This window comes from Excalfactoria chinensis, chromosome 1, assembly GCF_039878825.1.
Source record: "Excalfactoria chinensis isolate bCotChi1 chromosome 1, bCotChi1.hap2, whole genome shotgun sequence".
Classification (NCBI taxonomy): Eukaryota; Metazoa; Chordata; class Aves; order Galliformes; family Phasianidae; genus Excalfactoria; species Excalfactoria chinensis.
This window is the reverse complement of record NC_092825.1, coordinates 57,170,990-57,197,083: the sequence shown is the minus strand read 5'-3', so window position 1 is coordinate 57,197,083 and position 26,094 is coordinate 57,170,990. Positions and strand designations below refer to the sequence as shown.

At 45.0% G+C, this 26,094-nt stretch overlaps 2 protein-coding genes across 2 annotated transcripts in view; both read right to left on the bottom strand.

Annotated features, from left to right (window-relative positions):
• The window catches only part of B4GALNT3 (beta-1,4-N-acetyl-galactosaminyltransferase 3), a 57,735-nt gene extending 49,848 nt beyond the window's left edge, over positions 1 to 7,887 (bottom strand). The window contains exon 1 of the mRNA XM_072338167.1: positions 7,726 to 7,887. Coding sequence (XP_072194268.1) covers positions 7,726 to 7,873 — 148 coding nt within the window. The 5' untranslated portion in view covers positions 7,874 to 7,887. The remainder of the gene's footprint in view (positions 1 to 7,725) is intronic.
• A 5,720-nt stretch (positions 7,888 to 13,607) lies between these two features.
• CCDC77 (coiled-coil domain containing 77) lies at positions 13,608 to 25,071 on the bottom strand. Its single transcript, XM_072350051.1, has 11 exons — positions 24,932 to 25,071; positions 23,923 to 24,130; positions 22,966 to 23,108; positions 22,331 to 22,427; positions 20,171 to 20,237; positions 19,296 to 19,390; positions 18,331 to 18,479; positions 17,756 to 17,996; positions 16,734 to 16,859; positions 16,497 to 16,649; positions 13,608 to 14,497 (listed from the first exon to the last, which is right to left on the bottom strand). The coding sequence occupies exons 1-11, from the start codon at positions 24,976 to 24,978 to the stop codon at positions 14,351 to 14,353; spliced, it is 1,473 nt and encodes a 490-aa protein (XP_072206152.1). The 5' UTR covers positions 24,979 to 25,071; the 3' UTR covers positions 13,608 to 14,350.
• Between the last annotated feature and the right edge of the window lie 1,023 nt (positions 25,072 to 26,094).

Below are 26,094 nucleotides of genomic sequence, written 5' to 3'. Positions count from 1 at the left end.
ACAGTGATCGCAGACACTTGCTAGCACAGGCAACAGAGGTACAGCATCACATTATATGATAGTCTGTCTTGATTGAAAACAAATTAAAGCCTCTCAGCTGGCCTGCTTACAGCAAACCACAGGCTGCAGCAGCCAGCACTGATGCTGGCAGTGAGTTGCTGCAGCAGGTCAGGGAGCCTATTAGTACGTGGCTGTCTGGGCAGGATATTCTCAGCCCCCAGTAAGTTTTGTTCTATATCCTAGATGGGGTTAATAACAACCAGCCACGAGTACCGTAATTTTACAGATAGCAACATTAAATAATGTAAATAAAACTAATTTAGGAAGTGAAGCATTTACGAGAAGGGCTGGAGACAGCTTAACTAGGCTCAAACAAACAGCAGCGCTGAGGAAGCTGCTGGAGCTGCCAGCACCACGTTACACGGGCCAAGTCAAACAGCCCACACTAATGACATGGAAATAAGTGGCCCCTTGAAGCAAGGCAGGAGCGTATTTATTTAAAATGGCAGGAAAAAATACACATATTGTGGATGTAGATTATTCTCCTACCAAGAAAGCTCTACCAGGCAATTCTGCAGCCTAACAGGTGATGATACGGCTCAAATGTTTTTACTGGTAAATGAGATCAAACGGTACCTGACAGCGAACTGCTGATTAACATGCATGAATTGACAAAATCTCAGTGAAAAACAGGCTTCCATATAACCCTTCTAGTTCCTGATAGCTACAATCCAGTGGGCTAGTGGAAAAGAAAGTTAAAAATACACAAGATGCCTGTTATGGAAAACCTTGTAGTGAAGTCTCTGGTCTGTATTTAACATTTTTATATTACCGAGTCGTGCTGGCTGTCAACTGCTCATATTTTGCTCAGTTGGAAACAAAACCCAGGAATATTTAGTCTGTCTGAAATCAAGGTCACTGGGGACTTGTAGATGAGATGGAAACCAGGCAGCACTAAACCAACCCATGTATGATGCAAAGGCCTGAGACACAGTTTGCATCTGCTATGGAAAACAGTGACACAGAGAAGCAAGAATAGCACAAGATGCAATACTTTTGCTGTATAAATGTACAATATAGAGTAACAGACAACAGCTTCTCCAGATTCTAAAAAGAAAGGGGAGAAGAAGCCACATTCACTCCTTTTTCTTCCAAATAAATACATCTCAAACAGGACAGTCATAATAACACCAAAATAACCAAGTCTGAGGAAATAAAACCAGAATTAGTGAACTTGTGAGAGTAGCACTGATGCTTCACAGAGACTCACAGGTCCACCTGGCAATCTTGGTATTGTCTGAAGTGATCCACACCTCAGCAACGAACCGAATCTGGTTGCTCACTGTAGCTAATGTAAAGAATTTCTTATGCCAACACGGATTCTTGTGACGTCTTTGGAGAGGGCTGATTGACTTAACAGCAGTGGTCCCCTACATGACCTTAACACCGCCAAGTGCGGAGGGCTCTCTCCAGCCTAGAAATCCCAAAGCCTCATGCTGAAATGGCATGGGGGGGTTTCTTGGGTAGAGACGCAGAGGAGCTCTAGTCAAAACCTGGCCAAAGTCAGTAGAAGCAGACCAGATTTCTTTTGTTCTTCTGCTTTGGATGCTATGTATTGGGTTGTTTTGTTGGGTGTTTTTTTCTTCTTTTTTTCTTCTTCTTCTTCTTCTTTGAAGCTTCCAGAAATCATTCAGAAATGAGTTTGGAGTCTGAACAAGAGATGAGCTCAGTCTGCAAAGACCCAAAGCTGGAGGTGTATTTTGGCTTGGCTGATTAAACACATGGATTACGAATGTCTCAGATCATAAGCAGTAGAAGTACCTAAGGACCAAGTTCACACCTGTTCCCACCCAAGGCATTATATATGTGCCTTTCTTAGATCTCCCGCCACATTAAATAAGACAGCTTATTTCCTTTTCCGGAAAGCCCTTCTCAACTACTACTGCAGGCTTGAAAAAAGTAAGAAACAAAGAAAAAAAGAAGCATTGAATTGGGAAGTTGGGAAGTGTCTGAAGAAAGGAATATCAGTGCACAGCAAGAAAAAGCAGCGGACACAGAGGAAGGCACAGCTCCCTGGTATATGAGTAATCGTCACAGCCTGATTCAACAGGACAGGAAGGTGTGGTGAGGGAGTACGCATTGTGCTGGCACACCTCTACGCAAACCTGTCACAGGTAACGTATGTGGTCAGAGGGGTGGTGCAAGAGGTTCTTTCTAATAATAATACACAGTCTTTGCCTGGCCCCAGAAAGTCCCCAAATCGCTTGCAGATGGTGGGCCAGGTTCCAAGAGAGCAAACACTCACAGCTCTCATGCAGCACACAGGGAGCCAGGAGTTGGGCGCAGCTCCAGAAAGAGGTTACATACGAGTCAGATCCTGACCTGACTTTGCGTCGAGAAATGGAAAAAGCCATATTCACAAGCTGCTTGCTGTGCCTCCAAGTCAAAAACCTGCCCTGCCCGCAGTGCCGGCCTTCTCCCAAACTGTGGTGGGCCTCAAGGAATGATGTTGGTGCATGTCACTGCAAACCAGTGTCTCATTTCTGTCCTCAGAGGTACAAAATGAACAGTCCCAGCTCTCAGCCTGTCCTGGTAGGGGGACTGCTCCATCCCTGGGATCATTTTTGTGGCCCTTCTCTGGATGTGCTCCAACAGGCCCACATGTCTCCTACACTGATGACTCCACATCTGGATGCAGTACTCCAGTGAGGTCTCACCAGTGCAGAACAGAGGTGCAGGTATCTAGCTTGACTTTCCCACTACAGGGAAACAGCAAAGGTTTGGCCACCCGTGGAGCACCACGTGCTTGAACCTCTCATTGTGGGCACTCAGCAGCCTTCGGTGCAATTAGCTATGCAAAAGAACAATACTGAGCATGCACAGGCAAGTAAGCGTGAGTGTGAGCAATTTCAAAAGCCAGGCAGTGCGCACGTGAACAAAGCTGCATATCTGAGTGTGCACAGCCTTATGCATACGTGCAATGAGGTTATAGAAGTGGATGAATTACACTGAGCAACTTCAGTGTTTCACCAGCTGCCTCCAAACACACAGACATGCACCTGCTGGGATTCAAGACGGGTTTTAAGTAGCTCATGCTGCTCCGTACTAACCTGGAGCCAATTTTCTAGGGCTGGAAAAGGACATTAAAGGCACATGTATTGGGGAGGGGAAGTTTTGTCATAAGTGAATTTTACAAGCACATCTCCCTGGATACTCCTGAGTCCCTCCTGTTTCCCACTTCAGACACTGGAATTGCATGCTGCTGAATTAAAGCAGCAGCCCAAGTCCCAAGAAATGGGACTGTCACAAACCCAAGTGGGAAGATATACTTCCAGCACTGCTTACACACAACACAGAAATGTGGAGGAGCAGGGGTGGGTTGGAGCAGCCAGGAGGCTCAAGTTAAAGCAGGGCCCCTTACTCTCTTGCTTCTACAAGCAGCACCTCCCAGCAATTTCATCTAATCCCACACACCCTGCTCTAACCTGGCTCAGCGTCACTCACCTGCAATAAAGGAAATCAGTGCAAGTGACTTAGGGGCTCCCAGGATAGTACAGCCTTCATAGCAGAAAAAAACTCGACGGCAGAGCTTAGAGACTGACCTTGTCTCTAAGCTTGTTCAGGGATTCACTTTTACGATGTCGACACTAAGTTTTAAAGCAAAGAGGGGTTCTGTACAAGCCCTCCAGCCCACTTATCCACATCAAGGGTGGTTTTCTCCCAAGATCTATCCCTGCCCTTACCCACTGCCCTGACTGTGTTGCCAAGCCAACAGCACTGCAGCAGAGTGCAGGACTCAGACTCCGGACCTACTGCTCTGTGCTTCTGTGTTGCTTCCTCCCTTCCCAACTCTTCATTCACTCATCCAGTCCTTGGTGGATGCCCTGTTCCTGGGGACATTCAAAGTCAGGCTGGCGGGGCTCTGAGCAAGTGGTGGGCAACCCTGTTCATAGCAGGGGGGTTGGACCAGATGGCCTTTAAGGATCCTTTCCATCCCAAATGATTCTATGGTTCTATAAAGAAGATCCTTGCCTGCAGCACTCACTGGTGGGGTGAAACTCGCTGTGTGGCAACCAGCAGAGATGGGAAAAGCACTTCTGCTCAGAGCCTGCCGCGAGGCAGCCAGTGCAAGCTGCCAGTGCCCAGGTTCCTTGGCAGGGAGGCAGCATCCTGCCTGCTACAACTTGTGTCGGATGACAAGAAGCCACATCCCATGGGAGGAGAGTTGTGCCCATCTTCTGCTCACATCAGCCTACTTGGTTTTCCTCCTTCAGCTGAAAACATGTTTATTTAAGATTCCTATAAATACATTCGGAGCAGCAGGCCAGCCAAATATGCTCAATTAACCAAAAAAAAAAAAAAAAGAAAGAAAAATAAAAGAAACAAGCACACCTCCCACTATACAACAGCAGCACTCTCCTGCCCAGGAGACAACAGCCCTGCCAGTACAGCTTTCTTCCATACTCTTATATTTAGGGAAACCTTGATGCAGTCACATTTGAAGGTATTCTTTTCTGTTTAACCAAACTGGCTGCTCATTTCAGTATTGCCTTCATAGGAAGGTGTCACTCCTGAGGGCCCACACGTTCTCCCAGTCCTTCCCAGTCTGTCCCTAGGAACCCCACAGCCAGAGCCTCTCTCCCTGCACAGCGATACAATGCTACATGACCACTGAGTACCAGTTATTACAGTAGAGGTCCTTTATTCTCTCCCAGCCAGTGTTATTTATTTCCCTCTGTACTGCCCGCTGGTGAGGCCACACTTTGAGTGCTGTGTTCACTTTTGGGTCCTTCATTACAAGAGAGACACACAGGCCCTGGAACATGTCCAGAGAAGGGCAATGAAGCTGTGATGGATCTGGTGCACAGGCCTTATAGGGAGCAGCTGAGGGAGCTGAGATTGTTCAGTCTGAAGAAGAGGAGGCTTAGGGGAGACCTCAGTGCTCTCTACAATGACCTGAAAAGGAGCTTGTGGTGAGGTGGGGGTCGGCCTCTTCTCCTGAGTAACAGCAACAGAAGAAGAGGTAATGGCCTCAAATTGTGCCAGGGTAGGTCCAGGTTGGATAGTAGGAAGCATTTATTCTTAGGAGTGGTGCTGCAGTGGCACATGCTGCCCAGGGAGGTGGTGGAGTCACCATCCCTGGAGCTATTCAAGAACCGTGTGGATGTGTCACTGAGGGACATGGTTAGTGGGCATGGTGGGGATGGGTTGGGGTTGGATTAGGTGATCTTAGTGGTCTTTTTCGACCTTAGTGATCTGATTCTTTGATTCCACCATTAATGTGCTTAACTCATTGCATAGCAGAGTTAAATTACAAACATGGGAGACAAAAAGAGATCTCCCATAGCTCCCATCCAAGCCCAACAGATCAACAGCTTTCTGCCCTCCATGGAAGGCGCCTTATAGCCTTTTACCTGGAAAAATTATTTAGTAAGCAGCCTTTGTATTTTATCAGCAATAACTGGTGGGGCTGTTGCATCAGGTCACTAGAGATGGCAGCTCTTGGTTGGTTCCCAGCTGTGACTTACATAGTGCTCCCACCTGGGACACACAAAGGAAAGCAATGCAAAAACAAGAGGGAAAAAAAAGCATTAATTGCTCCGAGAATCACCCCCTCCTCTACCAGCTCTCCGGGACCTCTGGAAAGAGCCACCACACAGGGTCACAAACACAGCCAACCCAGTCCCAAGAGAAGAAAACACTGTTTTGTTCTAACAACCAGAAGAAAACAAATACCAGTTGTTTTTCATTCCAGCCCCAGATTTCTCTTCAAACAAAGCAGGCTTCTGGAGGTACAGGGTGAGAAGAAGGGTGGGGAAGGTCATGGATTAACCCTGCTCTGCTGGCAGCTTCTGAGATGCTCCCCAGGAGGCCAGGGAATGCAACCTCAATACCCAGCACTGGTGCTGCAGGGATCCTGATGAGGCTGCACCCTTCCCTCCTTGTGCCACCAGCAACCATGGAGGGCTGAGAGAGAGTGCAACTTTTTATTTGAACTTGAATATAATACAGTTGTTTTCCTCGTCTTCTGTTTTAGTTGGTAGGGACTGCAGTCGTGTCACTGTTTCCAGTTTCAGTCTTGAAACAGGATGAATGTTCTAAGACGTACGAGTAGCTCCTGCCTAAAGGCAGAGAGGAAGAATCCAGAGCATAACAGCACTTCCTTGCTTGTGTGCATTCCTCCTATTCTCACCTCCCTCCCAGCCCATTTCACCCACTCCCTCTCCCTTTGCACTGCTACCAGTACAAGAACCTTCACAGTGTGCCTGCACACACCCAGCCCTTTCCCACTATCACCATTGCTTTTACACCTCACAACTTCCCTCTCTCCCTTTCTATACCACAGGAGACCTCTTCCCATTTACAGGTGTTTTGTTTGTGGGGACCTTTGGGTGTGTTGGCAGGCTAGTATGCTGTCGGGGCAGAACCACAGAACCACATTAGAAAAGATCTTGAAGATGATCAAGTTCAACCATAGACCCACCACACCATGCCCACTGGCCACATCCCTCAGTGCCACATCCACACGGTTACTGAATACCTCCAGGGATGGTGACTGCACCACCTCCCTGGGCAGCCCATTCCAATGCATTACCGCTCCTTTGGAGAACTCTTTCCTAGTATCCAACCTGGAGGTTTGGCTACATGGCACAGAAGATGCCACATGGCATCATAGGCTCATGGTGCAGCCTATCTTCCCCATCCCAACTAACTTCACCATGCATAAAAAGGTGATAGGATCCATTCCGGCCACCAAAATCAGATCTCTGCCACAGTTGGAACAATAAATACGTGGTTTTAGCCTTCAGATCACAGATAACAGGGAACAAATGGACCAGCTGATGGGCTGGTCCTGTAGCCGCTTTGTGGGAGCAGATACCCACGGAGCTCCCTGCACAGCTGCAGCTGAAAACCTGAATGCTGACACCAAGGCTGACCCACGGGAATGAGAACTGGACAAAGCCACCAAGATGCTGAGCAGCATTGGCAGCTCGGTGTGCTGGGGAGACTGCTACTGCATGGACCGGTGCCAATCACTGCCTGTATTTAGGAAACAACACCCATAACCACGGGCTACTCAGAAGTCCCTTTTGAGTGTAACAGACAAACATGAAAAGCCATACGGCACGGATGGAATAACCCTGCTTATATAAAAACACGGACTGACCTTTCAAATGCGGAGGAAAAGGGAAAAGGAAAAGGGGGGAAAAAAGGAAAGGGAAAAGGAAAAGGAAAAGGAAAAGGAAAAGGAAAAGGAAAAGGAAAAGGAAAAGGAAAAGGAAAAAGGAAAGGAAAGGAAAGGAAAGGAAAGGAAAGGAAAGGAAAGGAAAGGAAAGGAAAGGAAAGGAAAGGAAAGGAAAGGAAAGGAAAAGGAAAGGAATCTGCCCGCAGCCCATCTCCTCCCTGCTGTACTCCCCCAAGTTCGCACCAAGCGCACCGTTTCCAGGCCATCAGTGCGCATCTCCCGGACAAGCGTTGCCTCCTCCCGTACATACAAACATACCGCCGCTGTCCCGTTAAGGCGATACTCAAAACGCCGGATTCGAGCCCGCCCATCCGACTCCGCAAACCCGGCCGGGTCCCGCGTCGTGACAGCCCTCCGAACACAGCCGACGGCAAGAAGGCGAAATCCCGACGCCGGCCCCTCTCTCGCGGCACAAACCGGAGCTCCGACCCCAGCACCGGGTAGAGAGACGAGGACGGAACGGGACGAGCGGTACTTACCGCGGTCCGCGCCGGCCCCGCCGCCGGGTCCCGCCGCCGCCAGCAGCTCCAGGTAGGCGGCCCAGAGCCCGAGCGCTAGCGCGCCCAGGGCCAGAAGCAGCTTCAATAGCCGCCGCCGCCGCAGCCGCGCCAGCAGCCGGCTCCGCATGGCGCCGCTCAGGGCGCCGGGCCCCCTCCGCCCCGGGCCATGCTCCCGCCGCCGGGCCGCTCCGCACAGCACCGGCTCGGATCGGCCCCCCTCCGCGGGGCGGGCCCAGGTGCGGGGCGGCGCCGCGGCCCCGCGGGGGCAGCTCCCGGGCGGGCTCTTGCTGCCGCTCCCCGCACCTGCCTCCTCCCCGCTACCCCGCAACGCTGCCCCGACCTCGGGTCGTTCCGTCCGCCCGGGAGGGTCGGCACCCTCCGGCACGGAGCTGGGGGGAGATATCTGACACCTCTGGGAGACCCTGACCCTGCCTCTCTGCTCTGCGCTGCTGAGACAGCGCTGGAGTTCTGAGTTCAGATGTGGACTCCTCGGTTCAGGACAGACTGGAACCTGTTGGTGCGCGTCCAGAGAAGGGCCACAGAACGATCCCAGAGATGGAACACCTAACATGAGGACAGGCTGAGGGCTGGGCTGTTCAGCATGAAGGCTCCAGAGAGACCTGAAAGCATCTAAAGGAAGGGCTGTAATAAAGAAGGGACAGACTCCTTAGCAGGGACTGCTGTGGCTGGACAAGGGGAAATGGTTTCAAACTGAAAGAGGGGAGATTTAGACTGGATATAAGAATGAAGCTTTTTACGGTCAGGGTGGTGAGGCACTGGAGCAGGTTGCCCAGAGAGGTGGTGGATGCCCCATCCCTGGAGACACTCAAGGTCAGGCTGGACAGGGCTCTGAGCCCTGATCTACCTGTGGGTGTCCCTGTTCACTGCTAGGGGTTGGACCAGATGGCCTTTAAGGGTCCCTTCCAACTCAAATGATTCTGTGCTCAGAAAAAGAGCTCCATCTGTTCATCTCCAGACAGGGCAGGTGACACCAGGCACCACTTGGTCACTGGGATGTGGTTAGAAGCAAGACTAAAGGAACTAGGGAGGGACACTTGTCCTGCCCACGACTGCACTGTTGGAACTTGTTTGCGTATTAAAATAAATAAGCATGCAGTTCTCTAGTTGTATGGAGGGGAAGGAAACGCTACACTAACAAAAGGACTGCCTACCCAGAGCACCCTCTTCACACTGGGCATTCTCACTGACCAGCCACCAATCCAACAGGATATTTTGTGCTTTGCTTGGGGTTTTATTGTCCATTTGGGTTGTGTTTCCCCACAGTAATACAACACTTAAGGACGCGCATCTCCTGTTCCTGTCTGCACATCCCTGCCTTGTTCTATTACACTCGTGCCTTTGGTTATCTAACAGCTGTTTCTCTGTTCTGTAAGTTACTTTTAGCACTGTGCCAACATCCTTTATCTGTAGTCTCCCCAAAGGTTCAATTATCTGCCTCTTGCTCCTTCCCTTTTTTCTTCTCGTGTCATTTCCATGTTAACACCAATTACCAGCCCCGCAGCGAGTACACCCAAGCATCCCTTACCATCGCTAACCCTGGTAACTGCAGGGTCTCCCTTCTGCCCATAGCCGCACTCTCAAGCACAACCCCTGACTTCACCTCAACATTTGTACCTGAAACTGCTCAAGTGCTTCCAAAAGAAGGGGCAGTTCTGAAGAGAACTTGCCCATTATTTCCCCTCTTGGCTTTTGGGTACTGGACTCTATACAGGTTGCTGATGAGCTACGCTAGTAAAAATCCCTGCTGATGCTTTGCAACACAGTTTACTTTCCATCCTTAAAAACACCAGCACTTGCTTTACAGCTTAAGCGATCGTGCTCATCCACCCTTAGGTTTCAAAGGAGCATATGAAGATATACCACAACACTTTATTATGGACGCCACTAAGCATAAAGCCAAACAGCTTCCCCTGGGACAACGTTGACCAGACCTCTCCCCAGCCAAGCTAGCACTGAAGGGAAAATGCGTTTTACTGAGCAGTCTGGGTGTGACTCATTGCGGAGATAAATGTTTACACTGAAAGAGCGTCAATTTGATCCCTGAATCAATATAGGAGAATTCAGCACATCCTGGATGCGCTTCACCAGGGTAAATCCAGAGCTTTGAATTCAAATTGAACCCATTTCTGCAATTAAACCCTTCCTGACCAAGCAGTTAAGATTTCCTTGCTTTGACATTGAAACGCTGGTATGTAGAAAGCCTCTGTGGGTTTTCTGAATAAAAGCAGGTAATCCCTATTTACACACTTGTAATTTGTCCATGATCCAGCAGCATCGTAATTCATAAAGCACGCAATTTAGTCAGTGTAAGTGAATGCTCAGCCCTACCGAGGGCCTCATTAACAAAGCTGCGTTTGGAGCTTCCTTGAAGCACAGCCACACTAACTCCTGCTCAGAGGCATCCTTCCTGCAAGTAGTTAATTTGGTACTACATGGGCAGCATCCCAACTCTGTCCCCACTACTCTCATATACTCAGTCATGCCAGAAGCATTTCCCCGCCAAGCAGGTTAAATCCCAGTTACTTCAATGGCACGTTTCAAAGAAAACCCGAAAGATTTGATGCTACCTAAGGACTGGAACAGGTTTTGTTCCTTACTCTAAATCCCATGAATGCAACCACCAGAAAGAATTGCTGCACTTTCAGCTCTCGTCCCTTCTACAAGGGCATCCCAGTGTGTTTTGGTACGCGTGCTGACAGTGTACTTCTACAGCTTGACTTGCAAGTTGAAGAACAGCTCTTTAAGGGGAGCAAAGTGAACATTTATTACAAGTTAGGAACGTGAAAGCAAAATACTGCAAAGAAAAAAAGAAAAAGAAATGGCAAAAAGAAATATCTTTAAGTGTCCCTTACATGCTAATGAGCCGTTAAACTGCTTTGAATGGGGACAAAAGGGACATCTTTGCTAAGATTTTGACTAAGCGGGCATGAATACGTTCCAGCATAGCTGAACTAGATGGACTTGTGAGCTGTAATTAAAAGTCCGACCAACAGAGTTTTCCATGAACTGATCTAACCAAGCACACGGGTTGTTGCTCCCAACTAGTCTCAAAAACAAGCGTCTCATTATTTGCTAAAGAATTACTTCCTGGCCTACATACAGAGGGATTACAGTTCCAGATTAGGTGCCCAGAGAGTCCATCCATAGTGGCAAAATGTGCCTTTCTGAACGGAAATGCAAGCAGTTCCACATGAGCATACGTTATTATTTAGGTCCACTCTAACAGCATCATAATCATACTCAAAACATGGTGTAGGGAAAACATGACGTTATGTGGGTTGTTCTTTTCTCTACCTTTTGTAACCTTGCTGTGTAAGGTGAGCTGACACAGTACACGTCCCTATAATAAAAGCAGCGGAACAAGTGCTGAAGAACTCCTACCAGTACAGCCTACAAAAAAATACAAATCCTATCTCTAAAGGCACAAGGGACCATTAAATCATTTCCTGTTATTTCACATCATTATATTTCATTACGGTCTAACACGTCAAGCCTAGTAACTTATTAAAACAAGTCATCTTTTCCAGAGGCGCAATCTCTGTTCTTTTTGGTTTGAAGGCAGAGAAGTCCTTACCTCCAGGAGCAGTTAGTCACAATGAAAGAAAAGAGCCATCTTTCTGATCAAATGTGTTCTTTCTTTTTACATTGAATCCCCAGGGTCAAGCTACTTGTTCTCGCTCAGCCTCTCTCTGCTAAGATAAAGAGGCCTCTGGTAGTTCTTCGTCGCTGTACGTGTATATTAATCAGCCCTAATGAAATACAGTACGAGCTCTTACACAACCTTTTCATCTCTGCTAAATCATCATCAGTTCTGTGCCTTGCCCAATATTTCAACACCCTTTCTAAAATGCACGCACTCCTAAGTAATGCTACACAACTTGTTTTCACCTTCTGCTCACATTTCCCCTGTGCACAGCGCTTTTGCACCCCAGTCTCCAATAAGCTTGTTTGTCCAGTTCCAACCCTTAATCCTTGGTCTGCCTCCGTATTCCAAGAGTCAGCCATTTTAGAGATACGTTACACATTCTTTGCGCCTACATAACACGGCACTTAGTTGTATTGAAACGATACAAATCGCACACTAACATCAATTGGGCAAGAACCTTTTTCAGGAAACCTCTAGGAAATGCCAAAAACGCCCTTAAAAGTAGTTATGGGTAGCAGAAGGTACTTAACTTTTTAAAGCAGTTCTTGGCCTGAAGGCTCCCCCCGGTTTGTTTTGGCAACACAAAAGCAACGTTTCACATAATCACGTGATGTCACGCAGAAAAAGCGCACACAATACTCTGCGCTTCCTGCCCTCAGACAAACACCCAACCTCCAAGTAAAAGGAATTTACAGATCAGCACTGTTGTAATTGCTTCTCCTACCCACCTCACATAGGGCAGGTTCATAACCTAAAGACAATTGAAGAATAAAGTCCAAGATCTACTTTGATGCAGAAGCGCCAGCAAATATGAGGAACGTTGCCAGTTCATTCTGATCAGTCTTTCAAGTAATGAGCAATATTGGTAAGGAAGACAGGAACTTAAACATTTACATCCTTCTTTCTCCAATACTTCTTAATCCTAAGAATGTGAACACTCGAGCCTACAGTCTTTATCCAAACACACTGCATGGCTTTCAGATGAGGAAAACTTAACTCATCATCAAGTCATAGCTTGGAAAAGCTGAAAACAAACTTATTTATACTAACTGGTTCAAGAGACCTTTTTGCCAGCTTCCCGTTAATTGAATTTAAGCAGATGGATCTTGCTAAATGGCTAATACTTTATTATATAGCATTTCTTTCAGAAGCTGCCTTTCAGGACCTGTAATGATTTTTATATTCTGTCTTCATGCTGGTAGAATATTATCTCACCATCAAGCTTCCTTTAATTAGCTAGGCTTATCCGAGATAGTACTCAGCAGCTAGGGGGTGAGACTGAATTACGGACAGCATAGTTTATTAACTTCCCCCAGCTATCCACGTGGTATTGGCACCTAAGCTGCCCATGAATCGGTTTCTGAACTGGTTCATCATTTTTCAGCTGAACTAGTCAGTGATAACACACTTTAAAAGAGCCTATTTTAGCAGTCGCTGGGCACCCAGATACAGATCCACCCACAGTGAAGTCTGTCTGTGATGAATATGACTTCAAGAATACATGAGCCCAATGAAAAACCACAGTGTAGAACCAGAAGGGACAGCAAGATTTCCAAGATAGGGTACAAAACTGAAGCAGGCCTTGACTTTTCAAAGCAATTTCTCCACTGCATTGTTTTAGCTGGTACTATAAGAAAAAATGCTCCAAATTTTGACAGCACAAGAGCTTCTGTTATGTATCTACCTCTCCTAAACACCGAATAAGGATCTCCATTGCCGCTACCACATCCAAAAGAAGCTGTGAGCTATCACGCCAAGTGCTTTTTAAATGAGAAGAAACAGCTGGCACGCTTTAGGTGTATACTTTAAAAACACATTACGCTGCTTCTGTCGCATTTAACAAGGTAGAAAAGGTACCAGTAGAAAATGAAGGCCCTGAAATTGCTTTTCCAGCACGGGTGGACAAGCTTTGCTGACACTACAGTGAAAGCACAAATACCTTGTGATTACAAACTGGGCTGAAGCACACCGTAGCATTCCTCATTATTTCATCTGTTTTCTACAACTGCAATGTCCTGATGCTTGCTATGAAGATAATGATTATATGGCTATATTCATCACGTAGCAACCAGGCACCTGCTCTTCAACCCCAATTTCAGTTACAGTTGTGAAGCAAAACCTGATCATGACTTGTTGGTATATAACCATCATATAGTTCAAAGCTACAAAGGTAGATAATACAGTGACTAAGGAAGACAGTATATGCCTTTTATTATGAACTTCCTGTAGGAGTCAAGAGGGGCTAGAAAAAAGGGATGGGAAGATGATTCTTGATAGTGTGGCATCTCACTCCCCCCAGTTATTCGAAACAAGAATAGACATTGCTCATTCTTGCAGATGAGTTCTATAAAATGTTGTCTTTTTCCATCATGTTAAAAAAATCAGTCAGGTTTGTCCCACCTAGATTAGAAATAATCAAAGGGAAGCTACTTAAATGTAGTAATATTGTAAAAGGTAGAGGTGGATGTAATACATCTTAGTACGAAAGTTCCATCCTGAATTGCCTAGGAACCAAAACAATCATCATTGAAGACACTTTAAAAGCTCTTTCTCACATAGGAAAAGGTGAGCCAAGCAATTCAGATCTTGAACTAGATCCTTCAATGATTGTTAATAATATATTTCTGCTTTCTAATATGCTCCAAATGAAGTTTAAGACCAGTATACACCACTCCCTACGCCACGGATTTGAAAGTATGAAAAAGTCATAAGAATATTCCCGATGTATCAGTCTTCTGGTACTTTCTGTAGCAGACTCATCAGGTGCCTATCAACAAACACAGCAACCTAATTTGGCATGTTAGAAATGGCTCGTGTATCACTGACAGATGTTATGACGTTCCTAACCGCAGATTTCTTCAAGCATTCTGTTACTGGATGCCAGTAAACAGGCAATGTCCCATTCCTAAAACGATGATGCCAACTAAAACTTGAGCTTCAGCAGACTCGTAGTTCGTTCTCTAAGCCATAGATTTTTGCTTTCAAGTATTTTAATTCTTCTTGAATATTATGGGTTAGTCTGTTTCCTTGACGAACCTCACGTAGAATTGCAAGATCTTGCTCTGGTCCAATATTCAGAGTCACCTAAGAAGAAAAAGAAAAGAGATTAAGTCATTGCACAGAGTGCAACTGAAAGCGTACTATGAGTATATGAGGAAGAGAACTCTAAAAGAGACCCTTTGTATCTAGCAAAGAGGATGCTTCAGCTAGTGTCACTAGGCTAATGCATATCACCAACAGAAAGGTTTTCCAGAGCCAAAAAGTAGCAAAGCCTTTTATTCATTAGGATGCTACAGTACTGGTGAGGAAGCAATTGAAACAGAATATTATCAAGTGTACTATAACCCATTGGGTTACTTTTTACTGCCTGCATTATTTAGGGAATAAAATGAGGCAAGTTAAAACACTTATCTGTTGATGCTTACATGGCAGTACGTTTTTACCCTATTATGAAGACTTGATCTAACTATTGTGGGCCAGTTTGCTGCCTTCTGAACTGCATACAATTCAAGGGTAGCTCAAGAACAACTCCGAAGCTCAGGTCAGGGCATACAGCTGATACTGAGCTGAAATGAAGCTGTTGGATAATCATAGTTCCTGATGGCAAACTAGAAAGGGTTGACATTTCCTGTCACCCTGGAACTGGATAGCAAGCCAGCCCAGTCACATTCAACATTGCAACAGCACAGACTTGGAAACTGATCTTAAAGCCCTCTTTTCTCTTAATATTTTAAGGTGTCTAATTGCCACCATGTAGATCTTTAACAGATTTTAATATGCAGATTAGGACATTCAGTCATCTATAGTCACTTTGACCTCAAGTGATAAGAAGGATTTAAAGATCAGAGATGATTTCTAACAAGCATTTTATTCCGCTGCCCTCTTGTGGTTCGAAGAGTAAAGAGATGATGAACACGACTAAGGGCATACCCACAGTAACAAAATACACAGGTCTGCAGTAAAGATATCACAGGCAATTCCTCTCTCCCACACCCATGTATGGGGGCAGTTTAGCTCTTAAAAAAAGGAAAGGTAAATCAGTAGTCAAACAAAATAATAATCCAAGCCTCAATCCTCTGAATCATATCTTAGATATCATAACTCAAACTCCAGACAACAGACACCACCAAGTCTGTGGCTTCCATTCTAAGCTGCACAGATGTTTGCACATCTAGAAGACGCATCTTATTTCAAAGTTACACAGTTTCAACTTCCAGTCATTGTTTCTGCTGTGATTTCTGCATTGTTGTAAATGATATAATTACAAAAGAATAACAATATTCACAATATTTACATCAATATTCTATCTGGAACAAAACCAAACCCGATAGCATCCAGGAAAAAAAACAAAACAGCATATTCTTTGCAGAACATCCTTCTGTATCAGTCCACTTTAGTGCCTTCCAATTTTGAGGCTGCTGAGTGAGCCAAAGGTATAACAAGTTATAATAAAGGCATTATAATATTGTGGAAGGAGAAGAGAAGGCTCTTGGGAGACCTCATTGTGGCCTTCCAGTATTTGAAAGGACCTTATAAAGAAGAGGGGGAATGGCTGTTTACAAAGGTGGATAGTAATAGGAACAAGGGGGAATGGTTTGAAACTGAGACAGGAGAGGTTTAGGTTAGATATTAGGAGGAAGTTTTTCACACTTGGTGGTGATGCACTGTAGCAGGTTGCCCAAGGAGGTTGTGGATGTCCCATCCCTGGAGGCATTCAAGGCCAGGCTGGACGTGGCTCTGGGCAGCCTGGTCTGGCGGTTGATAATCCTGCACTTAGCAGGGGGTTGAAACTTGATGATCATTGTGGCCCTTTTCAACCCAGGCCACTCGATGATTCTATGAGAACCTTTATAGCTAATATATAAGCAGGACTGTTCCTTGTCAAACTCGATGCTTGACTGATTAATGATGACAAATCTTTTTGGCTTAATAATATACAAAACAGGGCAAGCTTTATCAAATATCAATACCTAAACAACCACTTAGGAAATAAATTTATTTTAACTCTAGGGAAATATTAATTTAAATACTGATACTACATCTCGTTTGGGTAAGCCCATAGTGATTAGCAATGAGCTATTACCTTAAAAAGCTGCTTCTCTACATCTTTCAGTTTCTGCCGAAGCTGTTTAATGTCATTCTTAAAGCCTTCCACTTCCATATTACGACGTTTTTCCAAGGCCTCGTATCGCTGAGTCACCAGCTTCAGGCGCTTCCCCATCTTTTCTGTGCGTTTCTATAGAGATGAAAACTTGATGGAGTAACAGAATAGAGGCTGTAAGATCATCACATAGCTAGTAGATGATTACAGACTAATTACCTCAAAGAGTTCTCTGCCAGCATCTCTCTCTTCACAAATCCTAGCCAGCTCACTTTCCAGGGTGATACACTGTTCTCTGTACATGTTTGAGAGCTGCTGCTCCTTCATGAGTTCTTCTTGCAGTGTCTGAGACACAGAAGGAACAGAAACAACTCAAAAGCCAGTACACATAATGTTTCCCCTGCTCTAGAAAAAAAACAAGTGTGACATGTAGATAGCCTGGCAGGCAAATAACAATAACTGAAACCAAGGCTAACAAAGTAACTAGGTTAGGACTCCTTCCACAATACTACAATGCCACTTCATTGCCAATACCTTTTAATGAGGTAATCAGTTCTGCACGACAGTTTGAAGAACTCTCTCCTCTTTCCCTTAAGCATAATATTCTATTACAGTACTGCACTTCTCCTTTTCACAGCTACTTGCCCAGTACTGCATTTCAGAAGAATCTGGATTCAGCATAGATGAAAACAATTCCTTACTGCCGATTGTCTACATTCTTATCGCTTCTTTGCCCGCTTCAGATGTCTCAGCTGTGCACTGGAAGGATATTAGAAGTGGAAGAAAGATCCAGACTACTAAAATAGAGCTGCTGAGGAACACCAATTGAAAGGACTGTTCTCTCCTGACAACATGGACAAACTCAGACATCACATTCTAAGTCCATTAACTGAAACCATTTATACCAAAAAAAGTGCAACAAGCAAGTTAAGAACTATTGGCCTGTGCATAATGTCATTTGCAGAAGTAAAGAACTGCATTGGGCATAAGAAAAACTAATAGTGAGTCACCACGATAATTCCTAACTATATATTTTACCTGAAATTCAAAAACAACAGTGAGGCAGGAGAGCTGTGGTACTCATTATTTTTAAACACGTTAGTATCAGCAACAATGCAACCTAGAGCAAGCCAGTACAACTTCGAAACAATTACTTACTGCTTAACTTGGCAAGAACCAGTCCTGCAATCTTGGAAAGACTGCTGGAAGGCTCCTCCCTGGGCCAAAAAACTATAAATTACCTTTACTTCTCTACTGTGGGGTTTCCCAGCTTCACGATCTGCTTGAAGCACCTTCTTGGTATCTCGCTGCTTCTTCCCTCTTTCTGCCTCCCTCCTGATAAGCTGATCCGAATCTTTGTTAATCTTCCTCAGCAGGTTTTCCTTCTCTACCATCCACGCTTTCTCACTGTCTCGAACATCAGATTTCAGCTGGAGAAAGTCACGAGTACTTTCATATAAGAGACTCTGAGTCTTGTTGAGTCTAGAAAAAGGGATCCAAGAGGATTTAGATTGTTTCCTCCCTAGTTCCTACCCTAATTGCCCCAGTCTTCATTGCGAGTCAGAAGAAAGCAGAGAACAAAGATAAACGTTTTCCTAGCATACTTGGCTCTTCTTATCTAATGAAAGCTACACTATACAAAGCAGTTTTTTTTTAATATGTTGACTACTTCCACATACCGTCAAAGCCAATGGCTGCATAATGTGCTTTTCTGCTTGCTGCAGCAAGCCACATATTGAAAACCAACACGGTTTTATTGTTCCCCCTCTTCTCATCTCATGACTCCATTACACCACGGCCACTCTCTCGCACTCACTTATCCGTTAAAGTTTTAATCTTGTCCTGGTCTCTCTGATGCTGGACCTGGGCTTCTTCCATGTGAATCCTCCTGTCCTCCAGTAATGCCTGAAGCTGTTCCTTGGATAATTGTGTCTGTTCTTCTATCTGAGCTTGCAGGGCCTCCACCTAAATAGGCAGGCAAAGATATTACTGAGGAAGATCTCACAACAGGCAGTGCTCCTGACCTTGAAAGCTTCTTTAAAATTCCAGAATTCGAGTCAGAGACTCTGCCTGATAGTAACCTTTAGAGTTCTAATTTTTCATTTTTAGCTTTCATTTTAATGCTAACTATTTTGAATAACTGTAACATTTTAAGGGGAAAAAAAAATCACGCAAATAAACAAAATGGGGAAATTATAAACAGCAGCAATAGATAGAAGAAACCAGAAAGATTTCAACTGCACATCGGATGTGACAAATCCTTTGGAATATGCAAACAGGCTTCTGCCTCTCTGCTATCAGCTTCAAAGGAAACGGTGATCATTAACCCAAATTCTAGAAAGGCAATGAATCCACACATCTTGAAGAAAAAGAAATGGCTCAATGAAGTATTAAGTGTAAACAAGATGAGTGAAGAAGAGGGATGCAAAGAGTGTCCGTGGTCAGGGAGACAAACTGGAACAAGTAATTGAAAGAAAAATTATGTAATATCTGAAAAAAACATAAGTTGCAAATTCTGTATTTAAAGGCACTACATGCAAGGAGGCTTTATTGGAACATCTGCTTATGTAAAGCTCCCAGAATCACACCCAAGTTCTTAAATCTAAGCTGTTCATCACAAAGGAACAGGTAAACTGATAGCTGATAGAAAGTGGGAATCAGAAGTAAGAGATGGGGATTAATAAAATTGGTGTGTATATCTTACGTAGGCAGACAGCATATTTGTCCTTCAGTTTCCTGGGTAGGCAGGAAATACGTCCTCCAGTTAACAAATGGTTTTACCTGAAGTAGAAGTGTTTGGTTGTCCCTCTGGTATCTCTCAGGACTTTCATGTATGTCTCCTTTTCCTGCTTGTTTTGAAGTGCTCCTCTTGGTGCCTATTTGCAGAAATCAAGAAGTGGAAAAGTCTTCTCCAACGTACCTGCAGTAGCTTTCCAAACACAAAACAGTGTATGTGCCAGATGGCTTACAAGAACAGGAAAACGCTTGCAGCTGCTACAGTCTTAAGGACTTACCTCCCATAAGTCCTGATAACTGATATACAGATAACTGGATAGAAAAATGTTCCAGAGCTTGTAGTGATTGTATTTCTTTGTCTCCTACTATCACATGTCGGTATTTAGGCAACATACTGATTTTCTTGACATATACAGAAAGCAAACGTATCATATTTTCTTAAACAAACAATGAATAAATATAAAAAAAATGCTGCACATTTGTCAAATCTTGAACAAGTTTTTAGCTTGTTAGCTTATTTCAGTCAATTTGGAAATGGCAGTTCATTCTAAATAGAAAATCTGCAAGCAGACACATTGATCCAAACTACCACCTACGTTAAATGCATGCAGAGCAACACATTATGGAACAGATATGGGTGGCTGTCCAGTTGCTACCTGCACAGTTCCAGAACAGCCATTCCACAGTCATACCAGCTTCTTCCTTAGCTAAGCAGATCGCAAGCATGAGAGCTCAGGTTATTTTAAAGGAGGAAGCTTAGAGTAGAATATGCATAAGGATGCACATATGGATACGATTAGGAAACATAATGGAAGCACAACTAAGTATTCACAGTAAATAATTATTTTTGTACATTGGACAAACCACAGAGAAACAATAATCAATTGCTGAGCTGCTGTTAGATCATCTTGGTATGGTACCTGTTCTAGAACTGTCGTTTCCTTCATGTGAGTCTCTGAATTTAGCTGGCCTTTGCAGAACAGTAACCTATAGAAACAAAATAAGATAGCTCAACATCTTGATTTACCATGACAAAGAGCAAATCTTAAAGAGACAACTGAGATATCCAAGACAACAACAATACCTCAACTCTACCACAAGAAAAGGAAGATATTCACAAGTATAATGCCTACGTTGAAAAGAAGGTGCCTTTAAAACAGCAGAATTTTGTCATTTCAGCCTCTATTTTTTCCAAATCATCTGGAAAGTAATCCTGCCTTTGCTGGCTTCAGTGGGGTAAAAGTCAGCATCTTCAGCACGAAAAAGCACATTTTGGTGGCAGATGATAAAGAATATGAAAATGACAACTATGTTATTTTCTTTGCGCATTCTCCTCTTAGCAGCCCAAACATGAAGAACCATTTATCAGCACATTCATTCAAGCTATTAAACAAGCTTGGGATAAAGGCCCATACAGCTATTAACACAAACCATCTGTTCAACAGAAGGCCACTTAAAAATAGGAGGCAAAAAGGGGACAGGTTATAACCCCAATGTTTATCTCAAGGCGGATATTATGAGGGCTGCTCACACAGTAATGCCCCCTATTTTAATATGTTGGCTCGCAACATCAGAGGCAGACGTTTGTGATACAGCAGTAGAGATTGAACCTTCCCGACAACATTCTGTCACATTTTGTTGCTGTGCAACAGATGGAAGCAGAGGGGCAGTCTGGCAAAATGGCGTCTGATACAGAAGCACATGTGAAGCAAAGGTGTGTCACTGAATTTCTCCACGTGGAGAAAATGGCACACAGTGAGGAACACAAAGCAGGTGGTGTTACAATACCGGTGACAACACCATGAAAGACAAGTCATGTCCTAGACAGCCATGTGTGGCTGTCACATCATGAAATGAAGAGTGCTTCAATCAGCTCATCCACACAAACTGGCAAATTATAACCAGGACTGTGTTGGAGCCGAATATTGGCTGCAAAGCACTGGAGAATATGCAGGCAAGATTAGAGAACCACAAAGTTTGCACTCACGAATACTCACATGGGAAAAGAAAGAACATGATACCCAAGTTTGTCAGGACTTACTGAACAAATACAAGGCTGAAGGTAACAGTTTCCTGGATCACATCATTTTTGGTGACAAGACGTACAGTCACCACTACAAGCTAGAGTCAAAATGACAATCCATAGAGTAGCAATGTGAATTCCCCATCAGGGAAAAAGTTCATAAGGTAAAGTGATGTGCAGTGTCTTTTGAGGCAGGATGACAGTGTTATTGTACTCTTTGTATCTGCTGTAGTTTCCATGGAAATAAACAGAAGGCATTATTTTCAGTGCAACATACATATATAATAGGCCTAGTTTTAGAGATATCTGTATTATGGAATTGTAAAGCTACTGCAAGGTTTTTCCACTGCTTTAACAATGCAGAGCAACCACAAAGAATGCAGGGATCCAGTCTTTTCCCCCCTCACCTTACACAAAGGGAAATCCTAACATTCCATCATACTCTGTATATCTGAATCATGCATGGCTGTCTTGATAAGTAAGTTCCACTACACTGCTTTTCATATGCATTGTCACATAATTAGTTTGACATTATTTCTGTAATATACAATGCAACACTGCCTACAGAGGGAGGTTCTTCCATAGTCCCCTGCCCAGGAAACCATAATAGCAACCTTAACACTGCCATACCCTTAATGGAGGTCCCAAATACTACTTTACTGTGATACTGCAAGATACTTGATCTGCAGAACAGTGCACCTACTGACTTTCTCCACTTCCTTCTGTCTTTGTGCTCTTCTCTCCAGCTTCTCAATAACCACTTACCAGATGGATTCAGACTCCTAGCTGACATTTAGGAGGTTAATCTTGAGTTACAATTTGAAGGTAGAAGGAATTAATGCTAACAGGACTTAGCTCCAGTGCACTTGTTCCTACTTATCTGTCAGTAGCTATTCTAAAGCCTGATACTGCTATTAGAGCTACAGATTCCTCCCCCTTTTGAGCTTATTTAGCAGCTTTTGACTTGGGCGATAGATTTGGTCTGTGGTCAGCCTTTTGAGTACACATCTTAACTGTTACAGCTAAAAACACAGTTCCACAGAAAAACTGAACTTGCCTTATGTGGTGGCTCCTTGTGAAAATATGTAACTTCTCCTACATCTGTTCCCACTAAAGCCAGGAGATGTTGAATTTTTTTCCTATCCTCCAATTCCCTGGAAGGTAAAGAAATGGATCAGTACATTGTGACACACTATCTTTCCACCTTACTCATTAAAATCTCCAAGCTTTCCAAACTGTCAAGTGCTTGAGAATACCTTTTTAACAAGCTCCCTAAGACCTCACTGATGTTGCATGTACCATAAGAAGGAGTGCTCTTCTCTCCAAATATCAGCCTGATAATGCACGGTAGTAAAGAATTTGCATTCCAAAGTTATGAACTGCATATAAAAACCCTGTAGATACTTCAGTGGATTGCAAGTACCCATTGTTTCTTAAACTAGATTGAGGGTCGTATCAGATTTCTCTCATGCTCTGGAGAGATGCCAAAGAACACCAACACAGTTTTGTGGGGTTTTGTTGTTTTGTTTTGTTTTTTTTTTTACTTAATTTCTTAAAGCTTTAATAGAAAAGTCCCCACCCTGGGAGGTGTGGTTTTGCTGCTTCTCAGAATACTTCAGATCTGGATGAGAACTAAAAGGATGCACGCAGCTTCTACTGTCAGTGTCTCAGCTCACTATCCAGACAGCGCACCTGATTTTCAGTCGGTCGTTCTCAGAGTGAAGACGGAGTACCTGTTCCCTCTCTTGGAAGAGGTAGACTTGCATGTCACTCAAAGCCTTTTGCAACTCTGCAATCTCCTCTTCTCGCTGACGTACTTCCCACTGCAGTTTGTGCTAGGTAAAGAGAATGAGGTACTTTCAGCAAGCACTGGGCAACAGTTAGAATCAACACAACACACTGCATAGGCCAGACCCTGAGTCTATAAGTAGTATGTTAAACTGTCAGTTTGAGTGAACTATGTTCTCCTCTTACAACATTTGACCAGATGAGGACAGTATTGAGAAATCATTAAGTAGGTTTCGGTAGGGAGCTCAAGGTTCCCAATGTCACTATCACCCTACAACTCCAGTAAAGAGGCAGCTAGGGCATCCCATTTCTAATGGTTGCACTTCAGCATCAGTAGGCAGAGTAGTGTAGGTACGAGGAGTGACTTCAGCAAATACCCTAGCAAAGCCTGTGTAATAAGATTCTTTTAAAGAAGTTACTGAAGGATAAACATCAAAAGCTTTATGCAACTTAATAGTGGTCAGTTACAAAGTTTCATTAATAGTTTTCTGCCTGGTGCAGAAAACTGGCAAGCCCTTCAGAAGACTATTCCCATTGGATAGATGGCACTATTTTAGAACCTGTCCTCTCTTTTCCCTATGTATTAAATTAGTTGGGACATCTGAGGGCTTTCAGGCCACTTCAGGCATCCTCAGTACTTGGGTAGACTCTACAGTTCCCTCACAAGTGACCATTCTATTCCCAGAGGGTTAATGAAAACGAGAAAGATGACAGACAGACACACATATGCTATTAAGGTATACGAGAATACCAAAGTTAAAGGAAGCCCTTTCTCCTCAACTGAAAAGATTCTCAAGTTCAGGAATTGTTTGTTGGTTTGGTGTTTGTTTGTCTGTAATCAAATAAAGCTCTTTTCCTAACCTGCTCATCGTATGTTTCTTTATATCTCTCCAGCCTTTTTACCAAATCCTCATGCTCCTCATCAAAGTCAGCAATCCTCTTGCGGTAGTATTCCAGCAGCTCCCGGGAAGGGCGGAGAAAGGCCAGGCGTTCATTGATGGAAGGGAGAGGAGTGGAGTCCCCTTTACTCTGAGGCTGAGATCTGGATATGCTGTGGGGGGTTGCCAGCCTAGACATAAATATTTTCTGTTACAATCAGAAAGATCAATGTGGCAGAAGGCTAACACAGGAGCATCAGAACAGGAACATCAGAAAGGTCAGTGCAGTGGAAAGGCAGTACAGGAGTATAGTGGCAAAGGGAAAGGTAAAGAAAAGGTGTTCCCTTGTCTCTAAAGACTTAGGCTTGCAAAGAAAACTCCACGAGGGAGAGGACTCTAACCAGAGAGGCTTCCACAGTGGTGGTCAGCCCTTAAATGAAGCCTAAGTGAGGTGCAGCCAGGCTCCACCCCTTCTGGTCACACAGATGAATTGCCTTCAGCTTTGCTCCCAGGGCTCACTGGGTCCTTCCTCCAGGTGCTCAGTCAGTGTTTCAGGTTGTGACTCAATGGTTACCTTACGTTTTCTAATTGCATGCAAGCTTCAGACAATAAATCATTTTTTAAGCTAAAAATAGCATATTTTTTTGCTTTTAACTTACTAAAATTTCAACCACATTAGTTTGTTTGCCCTGCAAGAACCATCAAGAAACTAAACAGTACTTAAGAAAAGCAAAAGCTTCATTCCTTAAAGGACAGTTGGCAGACATAGGACACAGGAGATGGGGAAAACTTATGGAAAAGGAAGAAGGACAAGCTGTCAAGGAAGGGGGGGTCTTATGGCTCACTTAGGAAAGGTGAGTTTGCAAGGAAGGGGAGGTGGTAAGAAAAGGAGGAGAGATGAAGGAAGACAAAGGCTTTCGTTTCGCAGCTACAAGTAGCAACCACTACACGACTGCAAGAACAACAGCCACACAGAACGGCCCCCACGGTACCTTCTGGAGCGCGAGAAGCGCCCAGCCGAACCGCCCGGAACGCTCATGGAGACCGCCGCCGGTTACCATCCGCCACTCAAACAGCGGAGAGACCCGCCGCCCGCCGCTTCTGCCAATCAGGAGCAGCCTTCCACCCGCCTCCGTCCGCCTCTACCAATCGGCACTCGCGACACGAACAGCACGCGTCCCCAGCTGGCGCCTCTGGGAGTTGTAGTCTTGAGAGGGAGCACTGCGCATGCGTGGCGAGCGTTGGGGCCTACATAGGTTGGAGCCTCCAGAGGTTGGAGGAGCTGGGCTCCGGCTGCCATTCTCCTATGGAAACGATCGGAACGACAGCCGGGAGTTGGGAATCGGTCACAAGAGTCACTATTTAAAATAACACCACTGAAAAGAGTTCGGCTCCATCTATTTGATACCCACACTTCAGATGTCTTTATAATAAACAGTGATGAGATCCTCTCTCAGTCTTCTCCAGGCTGGAGAGTCCCAGATCCCTCAGCCTTTCCTCATAAAAGGGATATACCAGGACACATTTTGTGTCCCTCTTTTGGATTCTTTTTCTCACCAAAACACAGAAATGACCTTTGAACAGCCTGGAAGGAAAACAATGGGCTGTTTTTAAGCCACCTGAGAGAAAACGGGTCCGCCCCTCCCCCGCCCGAGGGCCCGACTGCCCAACTCCGGCGATGGGCCGGGCCTGCGAGGAGGCGGAGCTCCCGGCCTTCCTCCTGACGTCCGGCTCAGACAATGGGCGAACCGGCCCTTCAGCACCGGAACCGAATGGCTCTCAATAGCGTCGCACATTCCTCCGCGCCGGAAGTGGAGGCGGCCCCTTCCCCCCAACCCCCCCCTCGATCCTAATTCCCCTCCCCCCGGCCGCTCCGGGTTCCACGCCGCACGATTCTCCCCGAAGCGCCGGGTTTAGTGCTTTTCTTTTCGGTTTCGCACGGAGCAGCGTCTTCTCCAGCGGGCGGAGACAACAGGCGGCCTTTCCCTCGTTCCTGGTAGCCGCCTGGAGACGAGTGGGGCGGAGGGACTATTTTTCGGATCGGAAGACAACGACTGCGCCCTCTTCCGGAGGAGGGCTGAAAGCGGCCGCGTAACTTCCGGACGAGCTGGAACGCGAGCCAGAGGGGCTCGGCGCGGGGGGAGCTAACCCCGGG